Below are 10,406 nucleotides of genomic sequence, written 5' to 3'. Positions count from 1 at the left end.
GGGCCTGTGGCGCAATGGATAACGCGTCTGACTACGGATCAGAAGATTGTAGGTTCGACTCCTGCCAGGCTCGAATTTTTTATATTGTGTTTTATCGACTCGACGTGACGTGTTGTCTTTATTTATACGGAACGTCATTTACAAACGCGTCGCATAATTCGCGTTCGCATCCAGCACGTAGATTGTGTTAAAGTTTAGTTTCGCCGTTGTTAACCGAACCCGATCTGGCACTGCGTGATGTGCTGCCCCCTATGTGGCGGCGTGGGGGCTGCACGCAATCACCGCGGCCCAGCAGCTCACAAACCTTGCGCTCACATGGCAGAGGCGGTGGTGCTCTTCATCCCGTTTCTAGCCCTGAGCCAGTGGTGGAAATTCCACGTTCCCATGGCAGCGGTGAATGCATCGATGAGGGCGGTGACATGGCCGAGCGGTAGCGCGTTCAAACACATCCTGAATGCAGAAGTGCTTCGATCCGAACCAGCCGTGTGTCGATATTCAACTTGAACGTGCCTTTTGTTTTGAGGGACTGTTTTTGTCGTGTTCCGCCTTGCCCAAGCTAATTAGTGACTTACCTTTTTTATCTATTTTGCACTCCTAGAGTTGTTTGTTTTGCTTGTTATTAAAACTTGCCGACCCATCGCCACTTGACGTGAAAAAGAGCTGCATCGCTCATCGGATTCCTCCTCCAGTCTAAATATTCTCATTCTGTTCACCGATTGTTACGGCGGCCCGCGGTTCGAGGCCAACGGCCGCCCTGATTAATACTGCGGGAGTTGAGGTTTGTGTTGGGGTGGCAGGAATGTATTTGTGCCGAGGTCTGGTGGCACTGCACGAGGCGAGGGGGCGGGTTCAGCGACACCACCGGCATCGCCAGGCGCTCGGCGTGGGGGGGTTCCCGCCATCAGGAGACGCAATGTGGGAGCAGCTGCCACCAATTGTTTTAATGGGCCGAGAAATCGATCACAAGACAAGTGGTCGATTACAATTCCCGATCGACTCGTCATCGCAGCTCTCCCCAAACCCCCTTTAATGAGCAGACGACAGCCCCGTTACATGCAGACATCTTTCGAATTTATTTGAGACATCTTACAAATGCACGCGGTCGTGCAATTGTTAACCTAAGAGCAACATGGAAACGTATAACAAAATAAAACAGCACAATGTATTTCTTCACTAGTGGCGTTATGTTACGGAGAAAAGACGCACACTTGGCTTACATTTGCCAAAGCCTGCTGCTGAAGCGGTGGCAGGCACTGGTCCTGGTACAAAACAGTAAGTGCACATCCCTGCCCCCATGTCTCCCTTCCAACCCCTCTTCGAGGCCGGGATCCTCGTCCCCGACAGCCTGTGGGATGCGGTGCAATTGCACTGCCTGTACACTCGCTAGCCATGCCCTTTGCTCTGTGGTGAAATTATGCAGTGGGAGGTTAAGAACGTTTTTGAAGGGGATGACTGCGCTGCAGAGATTGATATAATGGCTGATGATGGTGAATCTGCAATGCACATTGATCATGACCGAGTATGAGGGGATTGAGCAGCTGAAGAGCGAGCAGCCTCGGTGGGTGAGGCAGTCCAAGTGGATGATCACGAAGTCTGCGTTTGGTCGCCCACGCTCCGTCGCAAGGTTGAGCTCTCGGTACGAGCCGCAAGCGGCAGCACCGACTTGGCGTCGTGGGCCCCCTCCTTGCTCGCCGCGATGGCCCGGGGCCCAGGCCGCGGCCGCCAACGTCACGCCGCGTTCTTCCTGAACTCCCGCAGCGCCCACTTCTTGTTGTCGATGGCATCGCGCAGCTGCGTGTACTCCTGCACGAGCCGCTCGAAATCGGGCCCCAGCGTCCCGTACGTGGCCAGCTCGCCGCTCACCCGCGCCTGCTCCTTCTTCTCCGTGGCCATGGCGGCCTTCAGCTCTCTCCTACGGCATCGGGGAACACGGCTGCAGTGCGAGCGACGTTGACGACCCGAAGCGTTTCGCCAGCGGCGCGGTCGTTCGATGCCGCGTCCCGTGACCCTGTGGCCAATTCGACGGGATTACTCCCGATCGGTTGGATCTGGGATGCGAAGCGAGGTCGAGCCTGGATAGTGTTTGGATGGGCAACCACCGTGCATTTGGACCAGGATGCCGGCATACACGGTCTGCTGTTTCAGAATAACGTTGTCGCGGCGGTTTGCCGACTGTGCTACACGGCGGTCAGCAGAGGGCAGTGCGGCAAAATTGATTGCATTGCCTCGCTTCTCTCAGTGCACGTGTGTGCACGTGTGTGCACGTGTGTGCACGTGACCTGCCTTTACCCCTGCACTGACCGGCGTGGTGAAGTACGGTGAAATAACTCCCGCCACCCGCACGGCGTGAGAAGCAACTCATCCAGCAGTGGATTAACAAAAGGGTTGTAAACGTCATCTTCAAACACATGGCTGGTGTTAACTGATAACGGTGCGAGGTGATTTATAATTGCATGGAAAATCCAGAAAATGTTGACGTTTGCACCACGTACTTGATGATCTTGTGGGCCTGCACCTTGTCGGGGGTGTATGTGTCACACAGAATATTCAATTCCTCGAGCCTGCGGTGCGGACAGAGCGGAACTCATGAGCATAATCCCCAACACATCCACCCAACTGTAAAAAAAATACATTTTGATAAACAATCATTTATAAGTTTGGTTTACACGGCATTCTTACAGCGGCGCAAAGCTATCGCGAAGGCGCAGTGGTGGAATTTCCCCATTCCGATAGAAGTGGCGAGTTTGTCCATAGGACAACCACTGTTGATAGTCTACCAGGAGAAGGCGATGTTGCTACGTTGTTGTACAAAATACGGTCGTTTGCAGATAACTTTATCCAATCTGGAAAATGGACACTGTGACCTCAGCACTTAATCGCCCACTTTTTTTTCCATAACATCAAGGGATCTTTAACATCCACTGTTGTAATCGATTCATTTTGGGTAAGGCCCATTGAGCTAAGGCGATATTTTCCAATGGCAACCAGGCAGATGGCGTGTATTATTCTTGGTTAATACAGCCGCAAGGCGAGTGGGAGGCGAGTCGAGGCCCTCACTGCAGCTTGAGGTACATGGTCTTGTGCTTGGCCTGCAGGTAGGCCACCTTCACGGCGTCGCTCTGGGCCTGACGTGACAGGCGGTGGTCTTGCAGCATCTTCTCCAGCACCGCCTTGGAGGCCTGCAGCGTCTACAAATACAGGTCATCAGCTCACTTGGTCAGCACTCACTCTAATACCTCTTTTTCACTAAATAACTGAACCGCGCCGGGGCTATGCCCAGCCACCCTGGCACGGCTCAGGAGGTGGCAAAAGCCGGGCCGTGCCACTATCGCTCGCAATGAATCTGTTGAGACGCGTGTCGATACTGCGGCGTCGCGATGTTCTCAGTGCGAGTAACGTCACACGCGGTTAACACGTCACCGTGCTCTTCCCCACCCTTCCAATAGAGCGGTAAATCACCACATTTCCTCCAGAGCTTCACAAGAGTTGTCGCCCGCAAGCGTATGGAGCGAGCGCGTGGAGGAGGCACCTTGAGGTGCGTGCTGACGTGAGCATCGTGCGCGGTCCGCAGCTCGCACAGCCGAGCGGCGCCGCCTTGCACGGCCTGCTGCTCGGCGCGCACCAGCTCGTGCAAGCGGCACGCCTTGGCCAGGCGCAGTGCCTCGCTCTCCGCCTCCCCTGTGCGCAGCACACGGCAGAACCGCCAAGTAACTTGTAGGTATTATGTTCAACTTCTTTTGCACCATACGTAGCCAACTGTGCTAATCGGAGGTGCAACTTGCGACACTGTGGCTTCGACAATCTGCTGCCAAAGGTCACGGCTGAAGCCTTCAGGGGACGTGGACTCGTTGAGAGTCGCAAGTATTTCTGCAGAATCGGGCTGGGAAGCCAATGGCCCTGCGGCTTCATTTCACACGACGGCCCGCGGCCACTCGAGACCTGCCACTTTGAACGGCATGCAAACGAAATGTATCCATCACTGCATCTTAGCCCAACTGGTTCGATGCAAGAGGGAAAATTTGTTCAAAGCAGTGATGACACTAATTTGTAATTTTAGCATCATTCTCAGTCGCTTCTGCCACTCCAAGGGCCTCTTTATACACGGTTGACACGCACATTATTATTGGGAGTTTTTGTGTAAATGTGTGCCCCTGCCAAAGGTGCTAGAAATTCCAATTGGGCCCTCGATGAGAAGGTTCCGCACCGCTGCTGTAGAGGATGCGGTTGAGTCGGGGCTTCACTGGCTGCCGTGTGAGATTGCGAAGTTTGGCTCTGCTGGACCTCACCCTGCGCCTTCTCTGGACTGAAGTAGTAGAAGAGAGACAAACACTTCTGGCTCAACTTCTCCTCCAACTCCTGGGCCAGCCTGTCCTTCATCTTATTCTGCTCCTGCAAACACGACGAGAACACAATAGTTGTAACGATCACCGTTTACAGGCATTTGCCAATCCGCTGTTGGATAAAGGTCTAACCACGCCATGTCATGCATGGCCGTTGTTTGAGCCGTATTTCACATGCTGGTCAATGCGGGTTGGTCAAGAGGGCACCTGGGACTCCCTCATATATCGCTCTCAACTGCCATTAGCTGTGGTCGGGACTGGAATCCGGGTTCCCAGATTCATGGCACGGTGTGCTAAGCACTCCGTTGCGCACGAGAGTGGCGAGTTATTCACGCCAGACTGCGCTGTATCGTGCTGAACGTGCCAGTGCCGTTTGATTAGAAATACGAGCCCACAGCACTGGCGACAGTGAGTGCTCAAGTGTGGTGAATGGTGGAGTGATTGCGCAGTGGTTAGCGACGTGTGCGAAGAACCTCGCGACCTGAGTTTGATTTCCTGGCTGTGGTTAACATCAGCAAGAGCGATGGCAGAACTGGTCTCTGGCCTTGCTTGCTCAGACTCGGCCCTAATTAAGTGCAGCGTCTAAACATCACCATCGAGGAGACAAAGGTGGCCGGGTGTTTCATATGGCTGCGCCACCCCAACCTGCTGCGGAAACCTTGAAAGGCGCTCGCCAACAGCACTTTCGACAACGTGAACTTTAGCCGACAAGAGCGACTCATCGCCCCGGCCATCCTGCAGAGTGGCCGCACCTGAGCATTGGGCAGCAGCTGGCGGAGGTCGTCGCGGTGCAGCCTCAGCAGGGGCGGCTTGTCCTCTCTGTCAGAGTCCGTCCCGAGCAGACGGATGCTCTCCGTGACGAAGAGGCACTGCTCCAGTGTCTGGAAAAACTGCACGGCAGGAAAGCGCAACGACAGGCGGATAGGGGGTCACTTCACCATTTCAGACGCAACCGACAACCGCTCAACCACGTCGCAGGATGCTTCACAACATGGAGTACACGAATAATAATACTAGTGCATAACGTTCGTTAAAGTCTCACTTCACGAAGAATATTTTATATACCTGACAATTACCGGGCAGTGTTGGCTATGCACGCCTAAAATACAGCACTGTGGAGGCGAGGGTTGGTGGATCAGATAAATGTGGTGAAACTCCTTTCCCGTGATCATCATGGCTCGCCAGGAGAAGGCAGTGCTGCAAGTGGACTAATCACCCCCTGATTCCATCTGTATGGGGATGGCGTTGCCTCCATCGCACGTATTGGCGCTCCAGTTTCCTCCCACACGGTTAACAAACACTCATCATTAATTGGCTGAAAACATCTTCAAATAAAAACCCAAAAGCAGGATCCTCCTGAAAGAGTCCTACGCCTCAGCATGGCACTCCTGGAATAGAAACAAATAGACCGCACAAGTAAAGCCCGAGAGTCAATCCCGTGTTGGATGAAGGCCTCCCAATGCAGTGCGCTTCGTGTGGGGTTACTTGACCACACTTCATTGCGCTGGTCATTGCGGGTTTGTGAAGATGTGGAGCATAGACGTAGGAGCATTGAAGCACAGTACAACTGATTTTGTTGCATGGCCAACGATCTGACGAATCGTGTAAAGTCTGGGTGGTTTGGTGGTAGGCGCGTGATTATTCCTGGAAACGTTCAAATTGACGCGTTCCATGGCGTGTGCGAATATATTACGCATTTGTCCTCGGAGGTGGCAACGTTGTCCCCAATCCGTATTTTGAGGTCACGCAAAATATCCTGGATCTCATCGTACAGCACCTTCCCCTTGAGCCAGGCCACCTTGTGCGAATTCATCTCCTTCTCAGCCTGGCACCACACACCAATGACACCATCAACAACAGTGACACCGACAAAATCAATGACACCATCAATAACACGCCTGTACTTACACCACATAACCGTGATGACACCATCACCTCAAGCCACCAGTCACATCGAGATATCAGCGCCAACAATTCGACGTAACCACCACTCGCACACCCCAAAACCCACGCACCGCTACAGCCACACGCAACAACCCGCCACCACCGCCACCACCACCACCACTCACGCCGCCCTCACGCCACGGGGCAACGCGGCCCGCACCTCCTGCACGCTGCGCCCGAGCGCCACGCGCCTCGCGAGGCTCCCCGCGGCCCGGGAGACGTCGAGCAGCAGCCGCGAGACGTCGGGCTCCGTGCCCGCGAGGAGGAGCCGCAGCGGCTCGAGCTCCGGGGAGTCTGCGCCCGACGCGGCGGCTCGCGGCGCCGTCCCCGTCAGCTCGGGCGCCAGACCCGGGCCACCGTCCCGGTGCCGACGGGGCAGCAGACCCGGCCACCTCGCCCTACTGCTGCTGCTGCTGCCTGGAGCGGGCGGAGGACAACATCGGGCACAACTTTACTTGTGTTGCACTCTTTACTTGTGTTGCACTCGTTGCTTGTGTTGCACCCATTGCTTGTGTTGCACCCATTGCTTGTGTTGCACCCATTGCTTGTGTTGCACCCATTTCTTGTGATGCACTCGTTGCTTGTGTTGCACTGAACAACCGTGAGATGTGGCGGTGAGGGTTTGGGGAGGCCTTCACCAAACAGCGGATCGAGCATGGTCGGTGATGGTGGGGGTACAGCACCTTGAGCCGCTGGTCGCTCCATCGCCGCCTTGGCCGCAGGGAACGGAAGGAACGAGAGGAATGAGTGACGAGTGGAATGAGTGTAACGAGTTGAATGAGAGTGACGAGTGGAATGAGAGTGACGAGTGGAATGAGAGTGACGGGAGGAATGATTTTCGGTATCGGAACAGCGACTTGAGTTTCCCGCCGACTTCCAGTGCACCACGTGACTACGGTAGCCCGCGTGCACGGGAGGGGATTGTTGGGGGGACGAACACGTGAAACGCGATTCGTAAATGTGAGAGCGTGGGTCCTGTGGAAATCATGCAATACTGTACAACACCACATGTACAGGTGAACGATGCATAGAGTAATCGATGAATGATGACGACTGATAATGTATTGAGTGTGACAATGACGATCGTGATGATTATTAACATGAATCGATTAAAGTCAAAATGAGTAACTGCATAAATGAGTGCAGAAATATTGGGTTGGTGCGAGTCCCCTAGACCCCTACAAACAGCCCCGGGCCAGTGATTTGACTTCCACATTCCTATGACCGGGACAGTTCGATCCGTTGGACAACCACTGTGGAATTCCCCACAAAGCAGTACTGTATCAACCTCGAGCGGCTCGAAGTCAAGCCCCCAACGAGGATCTGAACTCTCATCACGATCAGCTTTGCTCTCCCACAGCCACGCGGGCGGTGAGCCGGTGTGCAGGTCGTCGGCAATCGCGATTATGAAACATCGATGACGCTCGAGTCCACCCACACGCCCGCCGGCTGGGAGGCCGCTCGCATCGCGTCCACGTCTTAATTCGCACGCGTGACCTGGCCGGGTTCAGCCAACGACAACCGCGCAGGGCGATACCAAAATTAACACGACGACGATGACGACGATGTTGATGATGACGGCCACGGATGGTGTTTCAGCCCCACTACCCCCCCCCACCCGGTCACCCGCTAACAGCGGCCCCGGCTTGTCCAGCCGTGCCGGCTTTCATCGGAAGGGCAGCGCCCGCGCTCGAGCCGTCACGGCGGAATGCGCGGGCGTGTGACGAGGTCTCGTTACCGGCACCGCGCTAAATAAAGACGCGGAGACACTGACCCCTGCCACGGACTCACAGCCCCGGCTCCCACCACAACCCCCATCGTCATCAGCGGCAGACACGCTCGCTCCACTGCTGGATGAATGTCTCCTCCCCCAGCCACCCACCCCACCCCGCCCCCCGAGGGTCTCCGCATCTGCGACGGAGTGATCCACCCAGCCACCTGCACTCGATGGGCATTGATCGCTCCATCTCCTCGCTGAACGTGCCTCTTAGACGCGTTTTATTTCCCCCGACACCCCCACCGTGTTGGCTACCTGCACTACAACCCGTCTGTCGACCACTGCAGGGTGAGAGCAGTGGTCGGTGCGGATTGCGCGACGCCTGTGCTTTGCAGCGTGGCGGTCAGCCAGCCCGGGACGTTGTCCAGGCTGCGCCCTGCTGAGCCTGCGGGCTTGGCGGGCGAGATGCGGCCCCGCCTCTCGTGGCGGCTCCGGGCGGACCTCCGAGCCGCTTGGCGCGGTGTGCGGGGAGGGGAGGGCGGCTGCGTGAAGTAAGAGAGCGAGTGGAGGGGGCCGAGTGTGCGGTGAGAGGGGGGGGGGGTGATTGAGTGTGTGAAGGAGGGGGGGGGGCTGAGCGTGTGAAGAGGGGGGCTTTGAGTGTTTGAAATGGGGGGGGGCTGAGTGCGTGAAGAGGGGGGTGTATGAAGAGGGTGGGGGGCTCAGTGAGTAAAGAGGGGGGGAGTGGCTCAGTGAGTGTAGGGGGGGGGCTCAGTGAGTGCAGGGGGGGGGGGCTTAGTGAGTGTAGGGGGGGGCTCAGTGAGTGCAGTGGGGGGGGGGGCTCAGTGAGTGTAGGAGGGGCTCAGTGAGTGTAGGGGGGGGCTCAGTGAGTGTAGGGGGGGGGGCTCAGTGAGTGCTTGAAGAGGGGAGGGGGCTGAGTGAGTGGGAGCGGAATGCGAGGAATGCGCGCGCCGGTGATGTGTATCGCCACGTGCGCTCGCAAAGCGGCACGGGGGAGACAAAGACGGCGGCGAGGACGGGTTGAAGAGGGAGGTGGTGAGGGGTATCGCTGAGCCCGTGCAAAGACAAAGATCCCCGTATAGCCTTCACAGACGGTTGGGCAAGTGCTGCTATCGAAAACCGATTAAGGCCGGCACTGTGGCACACGAGGGGGTGGGTGGCCAGCACCACGCCCGGTCGCCTTTGTCTCCCCAGTGTCGATGTTTACGCACCGCACCAGGTACTCATTTGAGGCCGAATCGACCTAGAGGGTGCCCAGGACCGGTTTAGATAATCGTCACCGGTGTTGGCCGTGAGCGGGACTTGAACTCGGGTCGCCGGGCTCGTAGCGCAGAGCGCTAACCGCGACACCACCACGACAAAGCCCGTACACGTACACACGCACACACGCACACACACGTACACACGTACACACGCACACTCGCGCAAGCCTCCCCACGCACCTTCTTACGTTCCCTGCTGCAGAGCAATCCCCACCGCCTCACGGTGGGACCGATATTTTCTGACACCATCCACTCACCACACTCGGGAACCTGGGTTAATCACAGGCAGGGTTTTGGTTTTCCCAGAATCGTCGTTTTGACCATTAAATTGTCCTGGGAAATCCGCAAGTCTTCCCGAGTCGCTAAACATTAAAAGTGCCTGTTTTCTGAGTGTAGTAGTAATAATAAGGCACCACTCAAGGAAATTAAGGCATTGCCACGTGGTTCTCCTCTCTTCCACAACGACTGGGAGACGTTCTTTCCACGATGGGTCCCCGGTTTCTGTCGTCTTCTCAGAGGTGGCAACTCAAATCCCAGGACGGATGCCTCAATTCGTACACCTGGGATCTCAGCAGCTCGCTCAGTGCCCTCCGCCCTCCGACCCGCCACCGGTCGTCCGCCTCGAGACCTCCACGCGGACGGCGCCGGTGGCGGGGAGCCCCCGGCACTTTGCGAAGTCGCGGTTCCATCCGGGGAGCAAAGGTAGCGAGGCGCGTTGGCGGTGGCGCGACGGCTCCGAACGCCGAGCGCGGCGTGTGAATGAGTGACAGGGCGGCGAGGTGTCACCGGGTCTATAAACAGCCGAGCTCCGTTGGTAATAGGGCCCGCGTGTTCCAGCGTCAGGACGGCGGCTTGTGCTGCCGCCGCGACTAATAACGCGGCAGAACATCCCACGGCACACGCGGCCGGTCTGCTCCTCCGGCACTTGTGGTGGACAACCGGGAACATCCCACAACGACCTCCACGTGAACGCCGAGAGACAACCGCTGAACATGTCCGCGTACACGCGCACGCAGGTGGACGCTGCCGAGCGAGCGCCCCCCCCCCCAAACCCCCCACGGCATGGAAGAAGAAACCCAGGCGCAGGGCTGAGCGGCAGCGCTGATGGATGAGACGCTTCCAGTA

General features: G+C 56.8%; 1 protein-coding gene and 1 non-coding gene across 3 annotated transcripts; one reads left to right on the top strand and one right to left on the bottom strand.

Moving 5' to 3' along the window:
• On the top strand, nucleotides 1-73 carry TRNAR-ACG (transfer RNA arginine (anticodon ACG)). The gene has a single exon. It is a non-coding gene; the product is annotated as a tRNA-Arg (tRNA).
• Nucleotides 74-1,062: 989 nt separating this feature from the next.
• On the bottom strand, nucleotides 1,063-7,794 carry LOC133350971 (HAUS augmin-like complex subunit 4). Of its 2 annotated transcripts, none has more exons than XM_061565834.1 (9): nucleotides 6,968-7,794; nucleotides 6,445-6,701; nucleotides 6,034-6,165; nucleotides 5,093-5,230; nucleotides 4,287-4,389; nucleotides 3,530-3,678; nucleotides 3,058-3,188; nucleotides 2,493-2,561; nucleotides 1,063-1,933 (listed from the first exon to the last, which is right to left on the bottom strand). In XM_061565834.1, exons 1-9 carry the CDS (start codon nucleotides 6,987-6,989, stop codon nucleotides 1,729-1,731), a joined length of 1,206 nt encoding a protein of 401 aa, XP_061421818.1. In that variant the 5' UTR covers nucleotides 6,990-7,794; the 3' UTR covers nucleotides 1,063-1,728. The 2 variants fall into 2 exon arrangements, with proteins under 2 accessions (XP_061421818.1, XP_061421819.1); XM_061565835.1 differs by having other exon boundaries at nucleotides 1,063-1,912; nucleotides 6,968-7,791.
• Between the last annotated feature and the right edge of the window lie 2,612 nt (nucleotides 7,795-10,406).

Source organism: Lethenteron reissneri, chromosome 35 (genome assembly GCF_015708825.2).
Source record: "Lethenteron reissneri isolate LAM-NWPU_2019-01 chromosome 35, ASM1570882v1, whole genome shotgun sequence".
Taxonomy (NCBI): Eukaryota; Metazoa; Chordata; class Hyperoartia; order Petromyzontiformes; family Petromyzontidae; genus Lethenteron; species Lethenteron reissneri.
This window is presented reverse-complemented; position numbering and strand designations above follow the sequence as displayed.